Source organism: Sceloporus undulatus, chromosome 6 (genome assembly GCF_019175285.1).
Source record: "Sceloporus undulatus isolate JIND9_A2432 ecotype Alabama chromosome 6, SceUnd_v1.1, whole genome shotgun sequence".
Taxonomy (NCBI): Eukaryota; Metazoa; Chordata; class Lepidosauria; order Squamata; family Phrynosomatidae; genus Sceloporus; species Sceloporus undulatus.
Genome location: NC_056527.1, coordinates 123,778,362 through 123,805,017, shown reverse-complemented (window position 1 = coordinate 123,805,017; position 26,656 = coordinate 123,778,362). Strand labels below are relative to the sequence as shown.

Here is a 26,656-nt window from a genome sequence, read left to right as displayed (position 1 = left end):
ATGGGCAAGTCCCAGGAATGGTTTAGTTACAGGAGCATTCCTGGATCTTCACAGGATAAGTCCTGGATGGCTGCAATGTGTCTGAAAATCTTCAGCGTTATCGCATGATTATGCCAGGAGTATGTCTTTTACTCCCGGCTTTTTTTCCATATGATAATCTCCTTTGTCTCCTACAGAATATAAACTATTGCATCAGATCACATCTTTGGCCAGTATATTCAGGAGACTTCATCACCCTAGACCTGGCAGAGAAACTACCTGATTTCTTATTCTAGCTAGGAAGGTCTTTCTTGTATGAGTGCATTATTTAGCCATCAGTGAACTGGTGTGAATTCCGAATCAATTAATATCTGTGGTGGCAGGATAACACATGGAGATATACAATGTGCGTTAAGAAGGCAGCACAGTAGGGTTTACTATAAAAATACACAATTAAGATTAATGGGTCTATGAAACATTGCATCACAGAAGACATCAGAGAAAAACCAGGATCCACTAGTATTATTGATAACAGAATTAGTGTTCTATATCTCTATTTTTAAAATTTGCAGTAAAACTTTTCAAACCATGTAAACCACATTACCTCACTATTTACTAATGATTTGATGGCCCTGACATAAGTCTCTGTCCTTTCATCCTTCAATTCTGCCCAAGCAGGTGGGTTTAATGGGATTTCAAGAGGGCCTGAGATCTTCTGCAGCGTGTTGACCAGTTCACGGGCTTGCTCCATGGTCCGCTTTGGATAAATCAGGGCCCAGTAATGGACTGGAATCTGGGGAGTTGAACAGAAGTCAACATATATAGCTTCTTCGACTCAGAAATCACCAACTTGTTATTTCCATGAGCTTTTGAAATATATCCCAAAGGATTAATGACAGTTAGTATACTGTTATTTTACCTCCCCCCCCCCCAGAGCTCTGAAGCTCAGCTGAAATAGTACAATTATAAAATAATTAAAATAAAACACTATTTGCAAAGCCTGATTCATGACGTAAATGTAAGTCACAAAATCCTTAGGGAAGAACAAGCCTATAGATGGCAAATGTATTCCAATGCTGCATCTTTGTACAGTCACTAGAAATAAGGCAAATATCTAAAGAAGAGGAAGTGAAGGTAGGTTCTTGTTCTCAAGCACACAGATGTAACAAATACCACACAATCTGCTTCACTGCTGGAAGGGTATATAAATGCTGTCAATGTTAATAAACCTAAAACTTTAACAAATCCATTTTATACACACAAATGTGCGTCAACAAGGAGTTGGAAGATACGTACCACAGGCTTCACCGTTCGTGTTTTTCTAACTACATATTGAAGAGAATGTTGGGTCTATTATTGCAGCACTATACAACTGTGTCTACATGTACAATAAAAAACTTACAGCAGAAATGCATGCTTCCCTTGTGACTTCTTTGGTCCAGTTTAGGTCCTCTGAAACACTGAAAGAATTCTTCTTCAGGTTAATTCTTTCCATGGGAAGAATACGCCCTTTCGCCTAATTAAAAAAGAGAGAGAGATCAAAACACCCAAATATAGGGCTTAACCCAGGTGAGGTCTCAGATCCAGAGCATGCTTCTTTGGCTGGTTTAGTACCAAGTACACCCCTGAACCCTTCTCCCTCACCAAGTCACTAGTGACTCAAACTCATCCGGGTTTAGGAGGTCTTTTGTTTTTGTTGTATTATAAAAAAAATTTGAGATCAGAAATGAAACATTCTGGGAGACTGAATTATCTACCAACACTACCATCTTCAGAGCCCAGTATCACAAAAATGATACTTAAGCAAAACATATGATAGGAGGTGGCTAGACCATGGCATAAACATATTCCATCTTATAGGCTCGATGAGGCATTCTGAGACCTCTGTACCAGATTATGGAAGACTTAACTGAGACTCTCCTTCGAAAGCTCTATTACTTCAGGTCTTAATTGAGAAAGAAGTTGGCTATGCTACTACATGATAGTAATAACTACAAACTGACATAAGCAATTGCCCTGCTCTGACAAAAAAGTGTTGTAAGTGGTTAGTCAATCTGCAATCATGTTTCCTTACTCTCAGTAGTAGTGTTGTAACCCATTTAATGTGGATTTCTTCCCTTACTAAACCTGAAAAAGTATGAAATTCTATTACTCCATGCCACATAAATTGATAATTTATCCATGTGGAATGAAGGCAATAAATGAATATTTTATTGGAAAAGAGACAACTGTCTTTAGAATTAGTGCAAATACAGACTTACACCATAATTTTAACTTCCTGGGCCTGTCAAAAGAGTGAGAGCACGGACATGAAATTTGACATTTGATATATGACTAAGTTAATTCCTATTTTTATCCCTTTGGCAGCTGTTTAAGAAAAAGTGGTCATATGATGCTGCAAATAGGATAAATTGAAGCCATTCCTTTTTGGAATACAGCTAGAATTGAGTTTATTTCAAGTGACTGGCTATCAGAGGAACCTGGAAGGCGTGCCAATCTATGCCTATGGAGATCTTGATTCATTAGGAACACAAAATCAGACAAGGTTAATCTAATGACAAAAAGGTTATTCTTGATTTTAATTACCTTACAAACATCACTGTCCAAACGAAGTCCCCACCGTGATAACTCATTATGAGCAGCCTCCGTCTTCTTAATTCTGCTCAGAAGCTGTCTCAGAGATATATGGTGTTGCTTAGGGCTCAGGCTGATTTGCTGCGCAAGCTCCTATTGAGTGTGCATATTGACCAGGGTGGGGCAGGGAGCAAGAGAGAAAAGCCCACATGAGCGCTTCCAAATATATTTATGAGACATACATAAACAGACTGTCCATACACCAAGATATCTTTTATAGCCTCCAGAGGTAACTCCTTGTTTTTCTCATCATTTCACATATGCACAGGTATACCTCAGTTGACAAAGTAAATGGGTTCTTGGGCATTACTGCTTTAATAGAAAATTTGCTACTTGAGGCAGAAATAACATGGAAAGAACAGGGATAATCTCCTACATCACAAAAAAGAAGAGCAGTTCAACATGTCTCAGCAAACATTTCATTTCAGTTAGAACCATATAGACATGGGAAACGGAAGAACCAGACGTTTGGAGAAGGGTGACCATGGGAACTCCATGATGGATAAGGAATGTACAATTTTAGGTTAGTCTCAGCCAAATCAAAAATCTGCTGCCAGCTTTTTAGAGGTAAACATCTCTGCTCAAGAAATAAAGGAATCTTTTCTACAGAAAACTGACTTGAGGAATGGTGATTCTGAAGAACACCTCCTGAGTAACATGTTTACGGACATCAAACAAAATCAAACTACAGCTGGACCTTTGTATCCATGGATTCTTTATCCATGGATTCAAGCATCGACGGCTCAAAAATATTTTTAAAAAAGCATAAGTTCAAAAAAGCAAACTTTAATTTTGCCATTTTGTATATGGGAAACCATTGTATTTAATAGGACTTGAATATCCACAGATTTTGTATCCATGGGGGGTTCTGGAACCAAAGTCCAGAGGATACCAAGGACCCACTATATTTCTATAATTTGACTTCAGGCTAACTTTTGAAGTAAGAAGTTAGAAGTTTTACAACAAAACTCCAATTCTGCACACTATAGAAAATGAGCTCAAGGCACCTTCATGACTCTGAAGTCTTTTTTCATCTTCTCGGGAATTCCAGTCAAGAATGAGAGTTCTGGAAGCAGTAGGATTTCACCCCTTTGCAACTGCAGGAAATTTAACCAAAAACCATCAGCATGCATGGGTAAGTGCACATAATAAATAAAGTTTCACTATTATTGAAATTGGAGTTGAGATGTCCCTCCTAATTGTGTTCTAGCACAATTAGGCAGGAATGGTGGGGGGAAGAACTGCCGAGAGCAGCACTAGGAGCAGAACTTAACATGCATTTCCTTGTTTCAGTTTCCAATGGATCTGATGGCCATGTCCTATTAATTGTCTGATTCAACTCCACCCTGACAGCCAGTTAAATTTAATGTCAGCTGTGGCTTCTGGAATTGAATGTTCTTGTTATTAATTGCCCTTGAGTCGGCCTCTACTCATAGCAACCCTGTGGATGAGACATCATTGCCAAGACTCCCTGTCCTCCACTGCTCTGCTCAGTTTCAGCAGGGTCAGTCTAGTGGTCTCTCTGATGAAAAGTACAGAAAAGGTATTTTTCTGTTCATGGAGATAGGAATATTCTTTTGTATTTCCAACAGCAGTAACCTTCCCCATTTCTAAGTTAGAAATTACACAATATAGCTGCAGAGCAGATGAGTTAATCCATTAGGGATGATAAAACTTTATTATCTCTCCTGAGCAGAGGTGTGATTTTCACTTTTCCTCCTCCCTGCCAAGCTTCTTTTTGTTTCACCTCCTTCCCTCAGTCATTTTCTTGCTTGCCTCTTCCTTGCCCAGCAAGTAAGGACTAGACAATTACCAGAGGTACGAATTGATCAATTGCAGAGGGCTTCTCCACAACCTCCATCAGTTCACTCATTTTGGCTTCCAATGCAATTTTCTGACATCTGAAACTATCATTATAAAGGGCCTCCCACCCATCTCAGCATTTTCCAGCTGCCCTGGCTCTCACTGAGCCCCCCCCCCCAAACAAACACACCATTAGTATGAAAGTGGCCGGAAGGGTCCATGTGATCCTTAGCCTACAGGTTGCCTTGCCCTGCCTACAACCAAGAGCTACATGATTCTCCTATGCAAACTGAATGGACAGCTTTGTTATTTAAGGCCATCAGTTTTCTATTTGTGCTTGAATTCTGGTTAATATAACTATCTAGTTCCACATGGAATATCAACCTGCTTACCTTCCCGGGAGGATTTTTTCTTTCATTGGGTCTGTGAATTAGCAGTGGCTGGTCAACCTCCCTGATCGTAATCCCATAGTTTTTACTAGAAAAGGAATGTCATATGAATCCTAGAGTAACAAATTCATTTGAAATACAAATGGGAAGGATAAAAGACTAATAAAAAAAATCTCTATTAAGCCACATCAAAGTAACATTTTTAATCAGGGCAGGCAAATTCCATGGGGTTGGTGCCCCTTTTCAGGTTCAGTAACTGTTTAAGGTTGGGTGACTTAAGGGTCTATTATTGCAGCTTAAGGAATATGTTGCTGTTTTTGTGTGCCTCCAAGTAATTTTTCACTTATGGCAACCCTAAGTGGAACTTATCATAGAGTTCTCTTGGCAGGCTTCTTCAGAGAGGGTTTGCCATTGCCATCATCTGTGGGTGAAAGAATATGACTTGCCCAAGGGCACACCCAATGGGTTTTTATGCTTGAGCGGGGAACTGAACCCTGATCTCCAGTCTCATAGTCCAACGTTCAAACCACTATGCCAGTCTGGCTCTCTATGGAATATGGCCTAAGGATGAATAGTGACAGTAAGCAGACTTTTTAATGGGAAAAAAATCCATGGACTACTTTTCTATTGTTTATATATTTACATGTAATTTACAAATGAAAGCCTCCCATTTATGATTAACCAATAAAATCCCTTGTACATGATTAACTTGTATTTAAAAAGTACTAACTGATTAAATTAGTATTTTTAAAAAGGATTAATCTACTTATTCACAAATAAAATCTCTCACTAATAGTTGACTAATTTTTATTTATATATAATTCAACCTAAAATTTATTTCAACTGGCTTTATTATAATACTGATGTGATCCTTACTGAGACTCTAACAACTGAATGTAATACGGTCAAAGGGATATCAATACCATAGCCATTTACTTATTTTTCCACTCACTTCACTGCATTTGGCAGTTTCAGAATGTCTGTGGCAAACCACAATGTCAAATTTTGAGGGAGCACTGAGGGCTGTCAGATAAATGATTTGAGGACTACATGTGGCACACAGGCAACCCTTTGTCTTCCCCTATCTAAACAAGATGAATGTACAAATGTTCTCTCATTAAATGTGAGCTTTATGCCACTATCTTAATACTTCAACAAGTGCTGAGGAGTGCATCTCACCTGTAATATTCTAAGAAGGTGATCTCTTTCCCATCAGACATGGTAAAGCTGTCCTTTGGTGTCTTGTTCCAGTCAATATCATCGATACGGTAAGTGTTATTGTTGTAGCGGGTTATTATAATGTTGCCAATTAGTTGCTTTGTACACTCATCTTGGAAGTTCTCTTGACTCTGTTGGTAAATTGCATGCCTTTGGGAAAACAAAGAGAAAAAGCACTTTGATCTCATACATTAAAAACTGATCTGCTTTTGTGGGTAAACAACAGAACTGCAAGTACTTCTAGTTCAACTTTTACTTCAAACTCACCAGATAGCCTGATGCATGCTACTCTTTCTCAACCTCATTTGCAGCTAGCTCTCTGCTTTTAAGGCCTTTGGGGCACACATGTTGTGTATCCCTGTATTACTAAGTAATCTACGAGACATTATCTTAGTATTAATTCAGTACTATCCATTATACAGAGGAAATGTCTTATTTCCAAGAGTAATTCAAAAGAGGTTTCACCACATGGATCCAGCTCTGCTAGCACAACCTATCTCAACCTTTTTATCCTGCAAGAATCCTTGAAATGATTTTTAGGTCTCAAGAACTCCTGCATAAATATCATTATATCTATAGTTCAAAAAAGGTTTATTATTTCAAGCCACAACCTGCCACTCAATCCCTAGAAACGTCTCAAGGAGCACTGGCAGAGAAATTCTGCTCCAGTGGGAGAAATCTGAACAGAGCAGTAGCAGAAGGTCATTGGAACTGGTTTTGTTTTACTGTAAAAAGGCCAGTTCTCGGTTTCCTCTTTATATACTTTCTGCAATACTTCCCAAGTCTACTGAAAATACTCCCCAGAACTTCTTACTCACATCAAATCCAGGACAGAATCATTCCTAATAACCTTGTGAACGACATCTGCCAACAGAAACAACCCTCCATCTGTCCTCCGGATACCAGTTGAGTAGCCAGGCCATATTTGCAACCTATGTGGAGGAAAATAATATGTTGCAGGAAACAGTATTTTCCAGGTTCCTCGGAAGCGATGCTATCAACTCTTGTATTGTCTGAAGATGCAGTCAATGTACAGAATGCCAAGATGTTTACATTTACAATTATAATGTTTACCGAAGCCAGCTTTTAACTATTCACTGAGTTTCTTTGAAATGTATTAAACATACATGAATTTAAATAACTAACAATATTTCTGCTATTACAAATACTTAATCAGAACATCATTCCCAGGATAAAATTATTCTGAAATTCCTGGACGTTTGGGACCAGCCATCCAAATCTATGCTTGAAGCAGCTAAAACATCTGAAGAATAAAATCTCAGTTGAAATCCAATATCCAACTATCCATCTCAGAGGAAGCTTTCACAGGAAAGCTTTACCCTCAAAAAAGGAAGGTGTCCGAAATAAGATACTGAAGAACAGAATGCTCTTGTAGACAGTCTCCTTATTGCTTAGATACTATTCTTGTTATTGCTGCGGCCTTCAAGTTGTTTCTGACTTATGGTGATCCTAAAGTGAACCTATTATGAGGTTTCCTTGGCAGGATATGTTCAGAGGAGGTTTGCCTTTGCCTTCCTCTGAGGCTGAGAGTGTGTGACTTGCCCAAGGTGACCCAATGGATTTCTATGCCCAAACAGGGAATTGTATCCTGGTCTCCAGAGTTGTAGTCCAATACTCAAACCACTACACTACACAAGAAAATATAGAATTATGCTATATCTTCTCCATATTACTGATGCATATGTGCAAAATAGCAAATATTTTTTCTGTGTCAATTTTATTGAAACCCAGGGGTATCTGTACATCAAAAGCACAGCAAAAATAATAATGCAATCATATACAGGCTTCACAAAGTATGCATTTTTCTCCTATGTGAAATCAATGTAAGTTTGTAACAGAGACTGTGATGGGCAGTGAAACATGAACTGAAAAACTAAAAGCAGCAGCAAGGTGTATCTCCTTCAATTCTAGAGTTAATGTCAGAGATTCTCTAAGTAAAATCAGAAATTGAGATGAGTCAGGCATGTTGAGGAACAATAATGATTTATTGAAATGTTGGGATGTCTGGTTACAAACGAAGGAAGACACAAAGGCAAATACCAACCTATACTGCTGTAGTATAGTTGCACTTGTTGGGTCAAAGAAATTCCTTCCAACCAGCTTCATATCTAAAATTCTCATAACCCTAGAACAGAAACTCAAGACAGTTAAGGCACTTTAAACAGCAACACTTTCCCCCTAATGTCCTTCAACAGTACATTAGATTAGGAACCTCAAATTATATTTCTCTGCTTGACCGGAAAAGATTTCCCCAAACTGGCATCCTGATCTTGCAAATTTACGATGTTCAACCTCTCAAGTAATATATTCCTGTCCTTTTGTATTATGCAGAAAAACAACTTCAATTTATATCATCAAAAGTTACAAATGCTGGCCCAGTTCCATCAGGGGCTGGCCTGAAAGAAGGAGGCTCCTCCCTCCCTAACTGTCATCGTTCGGCCTCTGAGGGAGAGAGAAGGCTGCCCAGTACCATCAGGGGCTGGCCTGAGACAGGCTCCTCCTCCCTAACTGTCATCGTTCGGCCTCTGAGGGAGAGAAGGCTGGCCCAGTACCATCAGGGCTGGCCTGAGAAGAGGCTCCTCCCTCCCTAACTGTCATCGTTCGGCCTCTGAGGGGAGAGAGAAGGCTGGCCGTACCATCAGGGGCTGGCCTGAGACAGAGGCTCCTCCCTCCCCAACTGTCATCGTTCGGGCTCTGAGGAGAGAGAAGGCTGGCCCTACCATCAGGGGCTGCCTGAACAGGGCTCCCTCCCTCCCTACTGTTCATCGTTCGGCCTTGAGGGAGAGAGAAGGCTGGCCCAGTACCATCAGGGCTGGCCTGAAGAAAGAGGGCTCCTCCCTCCCTAACTGCCCGCCGCCCTGCTTTCCACTGGGCAGGAGCGGCCCAGAGAGACTCTTCCTTGCCGCCGGAGCGGGTTTTCTCCAGGGGGAGAATCTGGATCTGTACTGTATTGTATTTTCATTTTGTTTTGTAACCGCCATGATCATAGGAACGGCGGTATATAATAAAATTTCAATCATTTCAATCAATCAAACAAATGCAATCATATATATATATATATATATATATATAATTATATCTTTGTGTTACAAATCTTGTATTTTTTTAAAAAATATTTCTAAAAGAGGAGAAAATTCTAGGTCTACCACTTACTTCTTAAAACAACGTTATAAAATGGAATGCACAAGTCTGAGCTAGGTTCTAGGATTTTGTCATCTGATCTTACAGTAACCTCCACTCCATCTGTCCTTCTTTGACACTTCGATCGACAGTCTAACAAAAAGAAAACAAATTTTATCACACAGCACAAACACTCAACCCATCTTCTGGCCTCAATCCTGTATGACAGAAAACCAAAACAAGGAAGTTTCTTATAAGGGAAGACAAATGAACACAGAAAAAGACCACCCATTCTCCTCACTCCCAGCATCTGTGTTGATGTTGTTGTGTTAACTCCCTTGAGTTGGCCTTGTTCATGACAACCTATGGATGAGATGCATCCAAGCCCCCTATTCTCCACTACTTGCTGAAGTCTGATTCAAGACCTGTTGTTCTCTGATTGAGTCCATCAATCTGGCATAGGTTTTCCTCTCTTTCTACTGCCATCTATCTTCCCTAGCATTATCGCCTTTCTCGTGAGTCAGGCCTTCTCATGATGTGGCCGAAGTACGACAGTTTTAGTTTCGTCATCTGGGCTCCCAGGGAACGTTCAGGTTTACTCTGTTCAATGATTCATTTATGTGTCTTTTAGCTGTCCAGGGTATCCTTGGTACTCTTCTCACAAATGAGTTGATTTTCTTCTATTGGATTTCTTTACTGTCCAGCTCTCACAATTGTACATGGTGATGGGAATTAATGGCTTGGACAAGGCTAACTTTTGTGCTCATTTGTGTATCTTTATACTTTAGGATCTTATCTAGTTCTTTTGGCTGCCTTTCCCTTCCTAGTCTTCTTCCTGATTTCCACTCTGGTCAATGTTTGATCCGAGGAGCCTACTGAAAGTTATTTTCAGCAAAAGATTATTTTATTTTTCAGCATAATGTGATACATTTCAATCTCAACCCTTCTCTTGCTTTTCTTTTGTCTCTTCCTTCAATCATTATTTCCATGCTGTCCTACAAGCAGGGAAAGGTAAGTTCAAGAACACTGAACAAATACAAGGCAATGGTTCAATTTTAGTCCTGGTACATCTTGCTTTCAATATGGAAACTGTCTTCTTTTGCATATACGACTCTAAAAACAACAGCTTGTCTTCTTAAGATGAATTATTTCTAATGTTTGCAGAGACCTTGCACAATGGAATGTCACTGACTCTTCACAATAAAGAGTTGGTGATCTGGTCTTGAGCTCTGCTACCCATTCAGGGATGCATCAAATATACCTGAACCAGAAATGTCTTCAGTAAATAACAGCCCATTATAACTATTTATTTAGCTGTTTGGAAACCTGGCTATATTGTTAGTTATTATAACTGTTACAGCATATTAACTTTTCTTTAGCAGTCTTACGACTCTTAGCAACTTGACAGACTACACTAAGCGATACCTGCATAATTTTCTCATTTCTACATTGTAAAAAATTACATGAGACACTCCACCCAAAAACAGGTTTCTTGTGTACCATAACTCTATACAGCAAAATCATAAATGGAGATTCAGATGGGTAAGGATGGACTAAAACACAACATTTCAATAAACTCTGGGCCAAAACAGACCTAAAGAATCGCATAACGCGGCCCCCATCCAGCATTTTTCTGGCCCAAAAAGAAGCGGTAAAATGCTGCGCTGCCGAAATGCTGTAAAGCTGCTGCAAATGCAGTCAGCTGTGCAGCTTCCCGGCAGCATGGAGGCATCATCAGACCATGCAGCGTCTAAATGCCACTCTTAAACGCCACTCCCAACGCGACGCTTACTTCTGGTCTGTTTGCTCTGTTGTTTTAAAAAATTCTCCAGTAGCTTTATCAAGCTTTACCTGAGGCAACTTAACAGGTAAGTAGAGAATAGAACCATCAAATGCAGTAACGTCTCCTGTTACAGACTTATGTTCCTTCATCATCCCAAACCGCATATTCTTGCATTCCACATTAGGGCTGGGAAACAATATAAAAGTACAAAAATAAATGGTTATATAGTACCAGCAAAGTACTTTGTAAGTTAACACTTGTGTATATACCACTCATTCACTTGGGTGTACCCTACTGGGGACGAGCAATGAAATTTAGATCAGTAACTTAGTATGCATGTTAAAAAGAGACACTAATTGGTTATGCCTATCTTAGCTATTAAACCCACTACCCCTCCCCCCCAAATCTTTAAAATGGAACCTAGCAACAGCTGAGAATGTAAAACCCAAGCACTACTACCTGAATGTCACATGATATTGATACACAGCATCATTTTGACAGTGGATTTTAATTACGTTCAGTGCCAATGGAACTGTTATTCCTTTTGTGCCTTGCTTCAGTAAGGGTTCCCTGAAAGGGATAAAAGCATTCTTGAAATAATTTTCCAAGACTTAATTCAAGAGACAGACACAGTAATAAATCAACCATGCAGCCCAATCCTATGAATATTTATGTAGAAGTAATCTAGCCTTCTCAATTGCAGCTCCTCTGCTTCTGAATGCCCTCCAAGTAGAACAGTGATTGAAGGCTTCTTCTGACCAATCTGCAAATGGCTCATAAACTAAAGAACAATGGCTTCTACCAGCTTTTTTCCTTTTGTGCTGCAGATATTATTTTCTTGTATTTTACTATTCCTGTATTTATCATTGCTTTTGGAAAGGCACAGCCTCAAAAAAGTGGCTTATAAAGCCCTTGAATATACATTTCTACTATCAATACCCTGATATCAAAGACAAAAAATCTACTGAAATGAAGAATCATGAATCCTTAAAAGTCATCCGCTCTCACATACCTTTTCTCCAAATGCTCATTGAAAACTGCTGAAGGAATTTCTGGATTGGGCTGTTCCAATGCTGCTGACTGCACAACTTCTGACACAGAGGAAGAAATATCTGCCCGGATTTTGCCACGGCCCATAACTGCTCTTCCAAGTCCCGGGAAAGCCATTTCACCTTCTTTACGAGAAGGAACTCTGAATATAATTTAACGAAGTCACATGTGAATCAAACAGAAAATCTCTTTTCCGTAACAATTTCTTCATGGCATAGGAAGTAGCTTTTAAAGCAAAGCTCAGACCCTAAGTAACTTCTGACAGTAACTTTTTCCTATGCAGTACATTGTTTTAATGAAAATAATTCACATTCCAATTCCCAGCAATAATAAAGATAACTATATACCTTTTGGATTTTTCTCATCCTAAAAAGGAAGAAGGGAGTGGAAGTTAAAAGGGGATATGGAAGCACCTTAAAGATTAAATGCTTTTTATTTTAACAAAAGCTTTCAGGGATCTAAACCAACTTCTTCAAATGCAGTACAGAGTCTCACCCTAGTTTGTCATACACAGCTGTTCCATATGTGCTATATAAAGTATATTCTTGATGTCTCCTCTATGGGTATGAATGGACCCACATAGTATGTCCCAATGTACCATTCTGTCAGTGGAGAAGTAGTAATGAATGGGATTTACTAAAGCTCAGAGAAATTGAGGGGGGTGGCAATGGTTTAAGTGGGTCCCACCTGTTGGAGGACACCTTGCCAAATGCAAGCTCTTACAGAAGCATATTTGTTTATCTTCTAGCACTTGGTAAAGGTGGCCTAGACACTAGCTTGCCAAATCTCTAGAGAGGCAGGGGTGAAGTAGTTGCTGCAAATACAGTAGTGAGCAGTTACTCCTGGGGTTTGGGAAAACCCGGGGATTTATATGTCATATAAATATAAGCTTTAGCCACTTGGTTAAAGCAGAGAGAGATGCCTTCTTTCCTTCAGATGTGCAAAGGAAGGGCACAAAGGTGGTTTCAGATCTTCTTAAGAATCTGCTTAGTCTGATAAAAACTGTCAGTGCTCTTTGGACATTAAGTCTATGCCATGGACATGGGTAAGGTGTGGACAGAAAGAAGGCAGAATGAGATGAGAGATGTGGAAGTTTCTCTTGGGCAGAAATCCTGAATCTAGCCACAGGGGAAAACAGCTTGTACCATATCTACAGAGGATGTAGCTGTGGAGAGCGCTGCCAGCTCTGGAACTCTTACCAGGGCAAAGGCAACAAAATTCTTGATGACACCTAAATCTATTTCTCTATGTCTCGGACTGTTTCAGTGACCAAGGAAGGCATCTCTCCTCTGAATGACTGCCTGAGGTTGGTAATGGATTGAGTGAGGGAAAATACACTTCAGTTGAATCCAAACAAAACGGAGGTACTCATGATAGGTAACCCCAACCTGGGTATGGAGATATGTTCGCCAGTCCTAGATGGGGGTCAAATTTCCCCTGAAGGACTGCGTCCACAGCTTCGGGGTGCTCCTGGATTCGTCACTTCATCTGTCCTCTCAGACTGACGCAACAGCCAGGAGCGCCTGCTATCAGCTTCGGTTGATATGCCAGTTGCACCCCTACCAGGAGCAGCGGGACCTAGAAACAGTTGTACATGCCCTGGTAACCTCTCGTCTCGATTTCTGTAATGCGATGTACATGGGGCAACCCTTGTGCCATGTCCAGAAGCTTCAACTGATACAAAACATGGCAGCCAGACTGGTCACTGGAAAATCTAGGTTTGACCGAATTACGCCTATTCTAAAGTCATTGCACTGGCTGCCTATTAGCTTCCGGGGTCAGTACAAGGTGTTGGTTATTACCTACAAAGCCCTACATGGCCTGGGTCCAGTCTACTTGAAGGAACGCCTCCTCCCATATAATCCTTCTCATATACTCCGTTCCTCCGGGAAAAATCTTTTACAACCAAAAAAGACCAAATTGGCAGTAACTTCCCGGAGGTCTTTTTCTGCTACGGTTCCAAAAGCTTGGAATGACCAATTATTAATGGAGCCCTGGTGGCGCAGTGGTTAAATGCCTGTACTGCAGCCATTCACTCAAAACCACAAGATTGCGAGTTCAAGACCAGCAAAAGGGCCCAAGCTCGACTCAGGCTTGCATCCTTCCAAGGAGGGAGCTAAAATGAGGACCCAGACTGTTGGGGGCAAATTAGCTTACTTGCTAATTAGCTTACTTGCTGTTCACAGCTATGATCTTTGGAATAGCGGTATATAAATAAAACAAATTATTATTATTATTATTATTATTATTATTATTATTATTATTATAATAAGATGGCTTAAAAGAACAGACCACGAGGGCTCAAGTGGCAGTCTAGACTAGCCTTTCAGAACCTTGTGTGGGATCCAAGTGGGAAAGCAGTGCATTAGTTCACCACAGAATCAGTTCACTCACATGCCACGGCCCAAAAGTCCCCTCTCCACCTTGCTGTCTCCAGATGGACCTGCTCCCAACTGTACATGTGTACCTTGTGCTGTTAAGACCGCTTTGGTGTTCATGTTGCCCATAATTCCTCGACCTAAACAACAAGGTTTTTAAAAGGCAGAGAAAGTAAGTTCTTCATGCAGCTTTAGATAATGCCCAAAGAGAAATATGACTGCAGCATAAGAAAGAAGTTTACATACGGCAGGACTAACTTACCCAAAGGAGGCCTGGGGGAAGTCTCAAAACCAAGTCCCCTGAACATGGAGGACAGGGTCGGAGCAGTAATGGTGGGGTCCTAAAGTAGAAAAGATAACAAGTTATTACCCAAACTATTTCACAATTGATAATGAGAGAAACGTATTCTGGAAAACTGAAAGAGAATTTTGCAAAAGAAGAAAATGTAATGTTTTCCAGCTCTGTAAAGTTGCAAAGTATTTTTCTATCTAGTGAAAGGATTGTACTTTCTGCCCAATCAAAAGTTTTCTTCCATAAGCAATTCATTTCCTAAACTTCAGATAACTGTTTTCTCGCCAAGTTCATCCAAAGATTTCTAGACGCATTTAGAATTATTAATTTTAATTTTAAAGAAAACACCACAAATTGATTCACAAAATGCCATTAGAAATCCCAACTATTCTAAAAATACTTTCCTCCTGTTTGAACGAGGATTTAAAATCTGGTCAGTTTTTTTTTTTAACAGAGGCAAACTTTATATTCTGTTACATGGTTACAAAAGTTGCAAATCTGGGCTGCTCTTACATTAGGGTCCCTTGAAGGTGATGGGTAAGGAAGCAGAGTGGAAACAGATTTGGCATGCGACAATAACCCCAACTCCTTAAGGGGACAACTCAAAAATTGGTCCCATTTAGCAAAGGTCCCGGACAATTTGTCTTGAAAGTCTTTTGTCATTTCAACTCTATGATTCTATTTTATTTCTTCTTTATCTTAGCTGGAGGCCTATTGATAATCAGTCATTTAAATGTTCCTTGAATAATGTCTCACAATGGTCCCAAAGCTAGTTTCTGTTCTGGGATGCAGGGAGGCTTTCATTACCCCTTTCCCCTGCTCTCTTTACTCTGAAGTATCATTTCATAATTTAAAAAAAGCGTTATGTAGTTAAAGCTTACCTTAAGAACAGCAGAAAAATACTACAAATACAGCAGATTTCCACAAAATGCCATAGAAGCTGTGAACAACGTATCCAGATACTCCATAAGAAGTTTTTAAAAAATGAAAATGGCAATTTATAGAAAAGGAAAGTACGGAAATAACGGTCACAGAGTTTTCCATTCTTTCAATTTACTTTTGTTTCATGAATAATAAGTGTTCCTTGAGCAATAGCTGCAAATATCAACTCACTCAAAACAAATCTTTCTATATTCAATTATAGTGTAGAAGCGTCCAATCAAAAGTGGCCTGAGAAACAGTCTCTACCAAATGAACAAGGAGTAGTGCCATGTGTGCCATGGATTGTTGTTGCAAAGGCTGCCCATTTACCTGCTGCCCGCGTCCTGGTGCTGGCTGTGCCATCTCCCATTCTGCTTGCATCCTCCCAGCTGAAAGGAAGGACCTTCCTCTGGCGTATGCCGGTTTCTCAGCTGTGTGGCCTCCATCACAGGGAACGTGGGAAGACGCACTCCCTCGGAACGGTGCTCTTGCGGGATGCATGGCACTGATTGAAGGGAAGCAGTCATTTTCACAGCCATGTACAAATAAGTTCACTTAATTTATAAGCTTTTTCCACACATGATCCCCAAGGCTGGAGGACCTACAAAAGCCTTGAGAGGTGTTTTCTGTATGCTCTCCAGCACAACTCTATGGTCAACTTCTGGCAGAGTTGCGCTGGAGGACCTAGAGATTCCTAGAGAGAGCATATTATTCCAAACCACAAATAATCAAATCCACAAAAGTCAAATCCACAAATGTGGAGGGCCAACTATACAATGGTGACTACCTGGGGCAGGCATATCAGCTTGAAATTATCATACCTCAGCTAACAAAGCCTTGGGCAATGAAGATCCTTTATGCGAAGTCTTTTGGTGCCTCTCCAGCACCCCTTCCCTCCTTGTCCTCTGTCAAGCTGGAAATTTGGTAGCAGCGTAAGCGTTGGAAGGATGGCAAAGAAAGATAGGAGAAACACAGACTTTCAGTACTGGGCTGCAACAATATGCCTGCATTAAGAAATGCAATATAGCTTGAGACGGGAAAGGATAGATTCTACTTAGGGCCATGTGGAACTTATGTTTATTTCATCTGTATCATAAAGCTGTGCCTGTGTATGAGTTATGCACAAGATATGTAAGTAAACCTATTTATGTTACTTTAGATCAGTGGTCTCCAAACTGTGCCCTTTAAGAGATTTTGGACTTCAGCTCCCAGAAGCCTCAGCCCTGTTGGACAACCGTCTGGGATTCTGGGAGCTGAAGTCCAAAATCCCTTAAAGGCACAGTTCGACCACTGCTTTAGATGAAGACTCTTTCCCACCTTTTACTAGGATGATAACGTGTTTGGGAAGGATTGGCTGGTCTCCCGTTTCTCACGCTTTGCTGCAAATGATCTGTTGCTGAAATTTACCAATGCCTTAAGAGGCTTCCTTTGGAAGACGCATACAGTGGTACCTCGGGATACGAATTACCCAGGTTACGAATTTTTCGGGATACGAATAAATCCCATAGGGATTTATTGTTTCGGGTTACGAAGGTTTTTTCGGGTTACGAAAAAACTCTGGCGCTGTTTAAATGGAGCCGCGGCAGAGCCGCGGCTTTTTTTCCCATTAGCGCCTATGGCAATTCGGGTTACGAAGGTTTTTCGGGTTACGAAATTAGCCGCGGAACGAATTAATTTCGTAACCCGAGGCACCACTGTATTATATCTTCTAGCTCTCACATAAGTGATATACATTCATTCTCTCATCCTTTAGTCAGGGAGCTTTGGCACATCCCATGCTAGGATGTTCTCACCTCCATCACTGGAGAAGGAATATAGGTCCTTACCTGTTAAAGGTAGTGCCTTGACATGAATGTCTAGTCGTAACTGACTGTAGGGTCTGGTGCTCATCTCCGTTATTAAGCCGAAAAGCCAGCGTTGTCTGCTCTGGTGGTCATTTGGCCAGCATGACTCCCTATCTATCTACTTACATTTCAATGCTTTGAAATTCCTGGGTTGGCAGAACCTGGGACTAGTGATAAGAGCTCACCTCATCATGCGGCAACCAGGCCTCGAACTGCCAACCTGCCGATCTTTCAATCATCAGAACTGGCGTCTTAAACTACCTTTACCTTTAACAGGTAAGAACCAATGTTCCCTTTTCCAGCGATGGAGGTGGGAACATCCTAGCATGCAACACACCAAAGCTCCCTGGCTAAGGGATGGGATAATTGATGCAACTCACTTATGTGAGAACCAGAAGATATAACAGGCGTCTTCCAAAGGAAGCCTCCTCTGACTGAAAGGCAACCTAAAAGGAGTGGAGTGCAAATGTGGAAGACGAAGGCCATGTCACTGTCTTACATTTGTCTAAGATGGGTCTAAGACTGTTGCTAGCGCAGGGGAAGCAGCTGCCCTGTAAATAGAGGTATTCCAATCTTCTTGTAGGAGGTTAAAATGCTGCTGTGTGTGTGTACCTGCTTACAATAGGAAGAACAAACAGCAACTCATTCCAAGATCAGTCCATGAGCAAATGGGAAGAGCAATGCAGGAAAAAGGGGACAGAAGGTAAGCAAGGATGTTAAAAATGAATGGATCACTTTTCTTTTCTTCTTCTCTCCTTTTTCAACGTCTAGAGTCCACTTGAAGGCTTCTTTGGAAAGAAGAGAAGCAATAAGGAAGGTAGAGAGGATAGGAGGGGAAAGGAGGGAGGGTAAAAAGGAATAAGGAAGGAAAAGAGGGGAAGAAAGGAAGATAGGGATAGGAAAGGAAAGTAACCCCACAATTGGATCACCAATGACTTGACTGCACACAACAACATCAGCGCAGGTCCAAAACACACGGCAGAAATGACCCAGTTTGAGACCGCTTTAACTGCCCTGGCTCAATGCTAGGGAATCATGGGAATTGTAGTTTATTGTGGCACCAGAGCTCTCTGACACAAAAGGCTCAATGTCTCACAAAATGGTACGTTAGTACTTACCTGAGAGACGTCCCTTTCCAGCAGAGAAGGTCCGGGCATCCTGATGTTGGGTAGCTCCGCCTGCAAAGGCTCCTGGAGGCAGAACAATTCAAACAGAGGCCCGGGGCCCGGCCCCGCCTCCATGGGCGGAGCGACCCCCCAGAGACCTCAGTCAGTGACCAGCCCAGCGACTGGTTAATCTTGAAATGCCTTGGTGACCAGACTTGGCATCTAGAAGGCAGAGGCCTGAAGCTCAGAGGAGAGAGAAAGAAGGAGAAAACAGTGTGTCCCGACCCTGACCCTTAGGCGTCTGCAGGTAGACAGGGTGGGAAGGATGCCCGGACCTTCTCTGCTGGAAAGGGACGTCTCTCAGGTAAGTACTAACGTACCATTTCCCAGCAGAGAAGGGTGCCGAGCATCCTGATGTTGGGATTTACAAAAGCTCTGACCCAACCAGGGAGGGGCCTGCTGATGCCTTGGTGGAGTCGGGCACTACTTGTTGAAGAACCCTGCGGCCAAAGGCCGCCTCAGCCGACTGGAATATGTCGAGCTTGTAGTGTCTGGCAAACGTGGAGGGAGTTTTCCAGGTGGCAGCTCGGCAGATCTCTGCCAGGGGTGCGTTAGTGGAGAAAGCAGCCGAGGTGGATGCACTTCTGGTGGAATGTGCCAAGATGCCGTCTGGCGGGGGTAGGTTCATGACCTTGTAGCATTCGAGGATGCAAAGCTTGATCCATCTTGACAGCGTCGACGATGATACCTTTTTGCCCTTGGATCGCGGTTGGAAGGAGACAAAAAGTGATTCTGACTTTCTGAAGGTCGCAGTCCTCTTGAGGTATATTTTTATGGCTCTGCGCACGTCCAAGGAATGCCAGGCCCTGTCTAACTCACCGGTTGGTCGAGGACAGAAAGTGGGCAAGACGATGTCCTGGGATGAGTGGAAAATCGAATTAACCTTGGGGATGAAGGTCAGGTCAGGCCTCAATACAACGGAATCAGGTCTAATGATGCAGAGCTCTTTTCTCACCGACAGCGCCCTGATCTCTGATACTCTGCGGGCCGATGTGAGCGCTGTAAGGATGAGCGTTGGAGTATTGTAGCAACAGAGACTTGAATGAAGTCCTTCTTTTTTCTCTTACACCATCTCTTAAACGCCCTGAAGGTGTACTCATAGATCTTCATGGTGGATGGGCGCCTCGATGCCAGGATGGACTCGATCACCTCAGAGGAGTAGCCGTAGCTGGTTAGCATGTCCCTCTCAATTTCCACGCGTGAAGCTGAAGCCAGGTGGGATCTGGGTGATGTATCTGACCCTGGGCCAGTAGGTCTGGTCTGGCTGGAAGGGGAAGACTCTGTATTGACTGGCTGAGAATCTCCGAGAACCAGGGACGTCTCGGCCAGGCTGGAGCTATGAGGATGACCTCCGATTCCGTCGTTCGAATCTTGGACAGAAGGCGTGACAGTAGCGGAACTGGAGGGAAGGCGTATAGGAGGCCCTCTGGCCAGCTGCAGTTTAGGGCGTCAAAGTTTTCTGCCCCCTGGGTCTTGAACCTTGAGAAGAACCTGGGAGTCTTGGCGTTGGCAGGAGACGCGAACAGGTCCAGGATCGGGAGGCCCATCGTCTCTACTATGGACTGGAAGACTTCCGGGTGAAGGCTCCACTCTCCCTGGTCTATGTCGGTCCGACTCAGCCAATCTGCTGTGGTGTTGAGCTGCCCCTGCAGGTGTTCGGCCTCTAGGGACAAAACATTGGCCTCTGCCCACGATAGCAGGGACTGGGCTTCCGTCATGAGAGACCGTGATCTTGTGCTGCCTTGATGGTTTATGTGTGCCTTGGCGGTGATGTTGTCTGTACGCACGAGGACTGACTTGTGACGGATTGACTGGCCGAAGGACTGGAGGGCTAGGCGGACCGCTCGAAGTTCTAGCCAATTGATGCTGTGTGATCGTTCTTCCAGGCTCCACCGTCCCTGGGCCAGGTGTGGTCCGCAGTGTGCCCCCCAGCCCCAAAGGCTGGCATCCGTGGTGATCTGGACTTTTTTCGGCCGTCCAAATGGGTCAACCTCTGAAGACTGTTTGGGCTATCCACCACCTGAGGGACTGGCGAACGCTGTTGGGCACTAATATCTTGCAGTGGCTCTTCAGCGCAATGGCCTTTTGGTGTGGCAGAAGAAGCCACTGGAGGGGTCTGGCGTGGAATCTCGCCCAAGGTAGGCACTCGATTGCTGCGATCATCAGACCCTGTAGGTGAGCGAGTAACCGGAGGCTGGTACGAGATGATCGTAGCACCTGCTGTGTTGACCTCCGGATGGACAGGATCCGGTCGGGGGGGAGGCGGACCGTCCCCGACTTTGTGTCTATTAGGGCTCCTAGGTGGATGATCGTTTGACTGGGGTGAATGGAGCTCTTCTCCAGATTGATCAGGAAGCTGTGGTCTTCCAGGGACTTGCGTATGGTGGTGGTGTCCCGCATGGCTTGAGTCCTTGAAGGGGCCCTGATCAGGAGGTCGTCCAGGTAAGGGTGAACATGGAGACGTTGAGTCCTCCAGTGGGCGACTAGGGCTACCATGACTTTGGTGAATATTCTGGGCGCCGAAGAAAGCCCAAAGGGGAGGGCCCTGTATTGGAAGTGGTGCCTGCCATATCTGAAGCGTAGGAAACACCGGGAGGATGGGTGAATCAGAATATGAAGATAGGCATCCTGTAGGTCTAGAGAAGAGAGAAAGTCTTTGTGGCGAAGGCTGTTCAGAACGGTTTTTAGGGTTTCCATCCTGAATTTTTTCTTTCGGACAAAGCGGTTGACTGCTCACAGGTTCAGGATAGCCCTCCAAGTTCCGTTTTTCTTCGGTACCAGGAAGAAAGTGGAGTAGCACCCTTGACCTCTTTGAGCATCTGGCACAGGTTCGATGGCATGAATGGCGAGTAGACGATCGATGGCTTCCAGCAGGAGGCGATGTTTGTTGGGGTCGCTGGACTTGGGAGAGGGTATGAACGTGTTGGGGGGGAGTGCGATGAAACTCTATCTTGTATCCCCTGCAGATGGTGTCGAGGACCCACTTGTCCGTCGTGGATCCCTCCCAAACCCCTGCGAATCCCTGGAGTCGGCCTCCTACTGGAGGGGCACCGTCATGACTGTTGATTTTTAGAGGTGGATTTGGAGCCACCTCCTTTCTTGGGGGAGAAGGGGGGGCGATTTCGCTTGTTGAACTTGTTGCCACCCCATCTGGGCTTGGTGGATCTGGACTCTCTGGTCTGAGATTGAAAGGGGGAGAAGGACCGTGATGATCGAAAGGAAGACCAGTTCCTGAACTGTCTCTTGTCGTCTTTCTTTTTTGACGAGGGCAAGGTTTTCTTTTTGTCCTTGCCCTCTATCAGCACTGGTTCGAGGGATTCGCCGAACAATTTAGTCCCTAAGAAGGGAGTAAAGGCCAAGTTTTGTTTGGATCTAGCGTCCACCTGCCAATTTTTGAGCCATAGCTGTCGTCGCACTGCTAGTGCCGCCGCCTGGGCCCTGGCGCACTGTTGTACACAGTCCAGGGTGCCATCTGCCCCGAGAGCCAACGACTTGGTGATCTTATTGATGGTTTGTCGGATCTTGGTGTCTGCGTGGGGCAGCAGCTCCAGCAACTCCTTGGCCCACTGTAGTGATGCGCGCATTGCTAGAGAGACTGTAGTGGCTGCCCTGATGGCTACCGAAGTGGCTTCGTGTGCCTTCTTCAGTGCCCCCTCGGCCCTTCGGTCTTCAGGGTTTCTAAGCGTGTCCTCGCCATCCCTGATGAAAACTGTCGAAGAAACGAGGGCAGACACCGGAGCATCCACTAGGGGGACCCTGAGACTATCCATGACTCCACGCTGAAGGATGTACTGCTTCCGAATTGCGCTGTGGTTGGGTCTAGAGGCTGCTGGTGTCTTCCATTCGTCCCTCACAATCTGCATGATGTTGAAGGGGTATGGGAGTTCCTGAACCGTGGTGACTGGGGCAGGAAAAAGATCTTCTCCCACCCTGGGGAGATCCGAGTCCAGAGCAGGGGCAGAGGGGGGTGGCAAGGCGATGCCCAGGGTTTTGATTGTTTTCTTTATTAGTGTTGGATAGTCCTCCGGCTTGAGAAGTCGCGAAGACATGGGAGCGTCACTGGTCGAGTCTCCCTCGTCCTGGGAGAGCTCTCCCTCTTCAGATTCCGAGGCCGCAGAGTCTATGCTGGCCGGGGGACCCTCGTCCTCTGAGGAGTGGGGTGAGGAAGATCGAACTCGCTTGTTGGATTGGGCTGCATATTGGGCCCTCTTAGCTGGGGGGTGATAGGCCTGAGATCTATCGGAGTCTGAGTCCGACTGTGAACCCCGTCTCTGTGATCCTCTGGATCTGGCGGCCTGGGCTTGGACCTGGGAGTCTAGGGGGCTTTGTATCCAAAGGTCATCTAGGGACGTGGACTCTCGAGGGGACCCGTGATAGGCGGAATTGGAGGAGGAGCGGCATGATGGCTCTCCCCGCTGGCCCAGGGAAGGCATGGTCCTGGCTAGATTTGCCGACTCACGGCCCACGTCGCCAGCATGGCGGCCCCCATTTGCCGCCGCATGGCCTAGCAGCCCCACTTCCTGGTCGCCCCTAACATGGCTGCCCCCGTAGAGTGCCGCATGGCCTCTTGACCCCACTTCCGGGTCAACAAGATGGCGGCCGCCATCCCCGTCTGCATGGCCAAGATGGCGCCGCCGTCGCTCTCTCTGTGGGGGAGCGCAGAGGTGTCTGTGGTCCCCGGCTCCCTGGGGAGGCCCCAGAGAGCAACGCTGGGCAGGGGGGGTTGCCTTACCTCTTCCCCTGGCGTCCGTCGCGGTGGCGGTAAGGGCTCTCCAGCCTCCAACCCTGGCCGGGTCAGCTGTGGTGCCCTGGGCCCTGCAGCGGGCTGTGAGGGGTCTCCCTCCGCCCGGTGCGGCCCGGCTCCCACTTCTCTTCCTCCATCCGAGGCCTCTGGGCGCGCTTCCGGCAAAGCCGGGGCTTGCCCGGGCTGAGTGGGAGACCGCTCGCCTGCTGGCCTGGCCTCTTCCTCGCTGGCCATGGGGGAAAGATAAAGGCAGAGCAGAAAGGAGGGAAAGGAAGAAGGAAGGGGATTTTTTTTTAAAAAAAAAAAAGAGAAAAGGGGGAGAGAAAGCAGAGGTAAGGTATAAGCCAGGCCAAGTCTGGGGGAGCCAATGAAAGGTCTTCGGAGAAGCTGAGATGATGCGTCCTACCAGGAGCTAGGCAGGAAGAAGACTGAGGTCTCTGGGGGTCGCTCCGCCCATGGAGGCGGGGCCGGGCCCCGGGCCTCTGTTTGAATTGTTGTCCTGCCTCCAGGAGCCTTTGCAGGCGGAGCTACCCAACATCAGGATGCTCGGCACCCTTCTCTGCTGGGAAACTACAGTTCCCAGAATGCCTTAGCATTGAGCCAGGGCAGTTGAAGCCGTCTCAAACTGGGTTATTTCTGCCCTGTGTTTTGGACCTAAGAGCTGATTGTGGAGAGAGTTTGTAAATTGCAAACGATGAAATAGTAACATTGGAATTAATTACGTACGTTTCGAAGGTGTTTGTGTGTTAAGAGTCTTATGGATTTCATGTGCTGTGTGTGTTATGAATGCTGCGTTCGATATGACTAGCAAAACTATATTTATATAAATATATATATATTATTTAGATTGTAAACCTGAGGGCAGGGAACTGTTAGAATAACTATGCGTAAGCTGTTCTGAGAGTGTTTCAGGATAGAGAGCAGGGTAGAAATAACATAATAAATAAATAAATAAATAAATCTCTATATATATATATATATATTACACACACACACATGTATATTGAAATTGTAAGCTTGAGGGCAGGGCAATGTCTGTAAGCCACTCTGTAAGAACTGAGTATAAATACCATAAATAAATATAAGATTATAAATATATTATAATATAAAATATATCATCTATCTATCTCTCTATCTATAATATATATATTATCTATAAATATTATCTATAACTATAATATATATTATCTATATAATCTCTCTGTAATATATATATATATAATCTATATAATATATATATCTACCTATAATATATATATATTATCTATCTATCTATCTACCTATAATCTATGGCTTATCTCTATACTATCGCTATATATAATCTCTCTCATATATATACAGTATATATATAATCTATCTATTTATTATATATTATCTCTCTCTCTCTATATATATATATATATATAAATAATATCTATATATAGATACATAGATATGTTTCCTATATATATATATGCATATATACTGTATATATGTATGTGTGTGTGTGTATATATATATATATATATACAGTATATATATATATAACCATTTAAAATGCCTAGCCCTCTAAGTCCCTCCATCCAAATAAACACCATCCTAAACCCAGAGTCTGCTCAAAGCAGAAAAGGCTCATTCCTGGCTACGTTTTGGAAGAAGCCAAGTTGGCGCTGACGAAGCGGTGCCAAACCGGGTTATCTCTCCCGTGCGGACGCAGCCTCTGTTACTCACCGCGACGGCTCCGGTCCAGTCTTCTCCTTTGGGGACAACGACGACGCTTCAACGCCTGCTTTTCCTCCCTCAAGAGATCCTCGAGGCTCCAGCCACGCAACGCACGCCAAAGCCAGGCGGCAAAAAGCTACCACACCCTCACGCCTCCGCGGATTGGCCCCTTAACCAATCACTTAACGGAAATCTGTCTTCTTATTGGACGACGGGTAGGAATAGCCCGCCCTTTTGTCACCTCCTTCAGGATAAGAAAAGCAAGGAAGTAGGAGGGATTTTTCCTCTCCGATTGGCCTCTTCCTCAATCACTTAACACAAATCTGTCTTCTTATTGGACGATAGGTCGGAATAGCCCGCCCACCTTTCCCCTCCTTCAGCATAAGGCCTGGCAAAATCACATACGGGGGAGGAGAATGAGGCAACCTTCCTTTCTGATTGGTCTCTTCCTCAATCACTTAAAAAAATCTAACGTCTTATTGGTCAATCGTTCGAAATAGCCCGCCCACCGTCCCTCCTTCAGCATAGGAACAAACCAAGTTTTATGTAGGGGGGAGAAAAAGAGAAAAATGGGGAGACATCTTCCTTTTTCTCAGTGACATGGCTCCTAAGTAGCAACAGTTTAACTTTTGTTCCCCTCACAACGACACTCAGTGACATCTAGCCGAGTTGTATTAGCGTTTCTCTTTAATCTAATATTTCATTCCCCCTTTAATAAATGGTTTAGCCCGAGGGAACTCTCTGGAAGGGCCGCAGGGCGTGGCCTAATTGTAAAGGGTGGGGTTTTTTAAAATTGGATGACGTTAGTGTTTATATTTGAATTTGAATTCCTGCCCCTCAGGGAGGTTTGGCAGTTGGAAGGCACTTAGCCTGTTTTTTCTTAAAGGAACAGTTACCTTAAAAGGGAAATGGGGGTCTGAGGGGAGTAGATCCCCTGGATCTCCTCATGATGGACTGAGGAAAAGGGACCCTCATAGAATCCTATGGGTCCTTTAGTCCAACCCCATCCTGCCATGCAGGAATACACAGTCAAAGCAGCCCCCAACACATGGCCACCCAGCCTCTGTTCAAAGAAGGCAGTCTCTGAAGCAGTCCCAGAAGAACCATAGGCCCTTATCACACAAATCTGAAGTTATTCCAGGGTCAATGTGAAGGCAATGCAGCGGCAACAATGGGGTTTCAATCAGGAGCCATCTTAAACACAATCCAGGGTTAGGTCAATCCTCTTTCCCCCTGAATTTACCTAACCCTGGAATGACTCCTGATTGCGTTTGGCATTGTGTGATAAGCAAACTTAGAACCACATGATTACTCCTGCATTGCCTTCACATTGACCCTGGGATAACTTCACATTTTGCTTGTGTGATAAGGGCCGCAGAGCCATAGATTTGGAGGAGACCCCCCCCAAGAGGTCACCCATAGGACCACTGAGTTGGAAGGGACCCCAAGGGCCATCCGGTCCAACCACATCCTGCCATGCAGGAACTCTCAATCCAAGCATCCCTGACGGTGCAGTGTTTAGAGCACTGGCCTTCCAAGGCTGCGTCCACATTGCAGAAATAATGCAGTTTGAGACCACTTCGGTTGCCATGGTCCCATGCTATGGGGTCCTG

At 44.0% G+C, this 26,656-nt stretch overlaps 1 protein-coding gene across 1 annotated transcript in view; it reads right to left on the bottom strand.

The window, feature by feature from the left end:
• The window catches only part of PIWIL2 (piwi like RNA-mediated gene silencing 2), a 36,308-nt gene extending 10,931 nt beyond the window's left edge, over positions 1-25,377 (bottom strand). Inside the window, exons 1-17 of the mRNA XM_042476466.1 lie at positions 25,053-25,377; positions 16,410-16,501; positions 15,919-16,093; positions 14,638-14,716; positions 14,392-14,515; positions 11,960-12,139; positions 11,407-11,517; positions 11,001-11,133; positions 9,199-9,303; positions 8,089-8,171; positions 6,842-6,955; positions 5,985-6,173; positions 4,809-4,893; positions 3,621-3,710; positions 2,566-2,706; positions 1,382-1,495; positions 584-772 (exon numbers count right to left, since the gene is read on the bottom strand). Coding sequence (XP_042332400.1) covers positions 584-772; positions 1,382-1,495; positions 2,566-2,706; positions 3,621-3,710; positions 4,809-4,893; positions 5,985-6,173; positions 6,842-6,955; positions 8,089-8,171; positions 9,199-9,303; positions 11,001-11,133; positions 11,407-11,517; positions 11,960-12,139; positions 14,392-14,515; positions 14,638-14,716; positions 15,919-16,089 — 1,908 coding nt within the window. The 5' untranslated portion in view covers positions 16,090-16,093; positions 16,410-16,501; positions 25,053-25,377. The remainder of the gene's footprint in view (positions 1-583; positions 773-1,381; positions 1,496-2,565; positions 2,707-3,620; positions 3,711-4,808; positions 4,894-5,984; positions 6,174-6,841; positions 6,956-8,088; positions 8,172-9,198; positions 9,304-11,000; positions 11,134-11,406; positions 11,518-11,959; positions 12,140-14,391; positions 14,516-14,637; positions 14,717-15,918; positions 16,094-16,409; positions 16,502-25,052) is intronic.
• Positions 25,378-26,656: the final 1,279 nt, after the last annotated feature.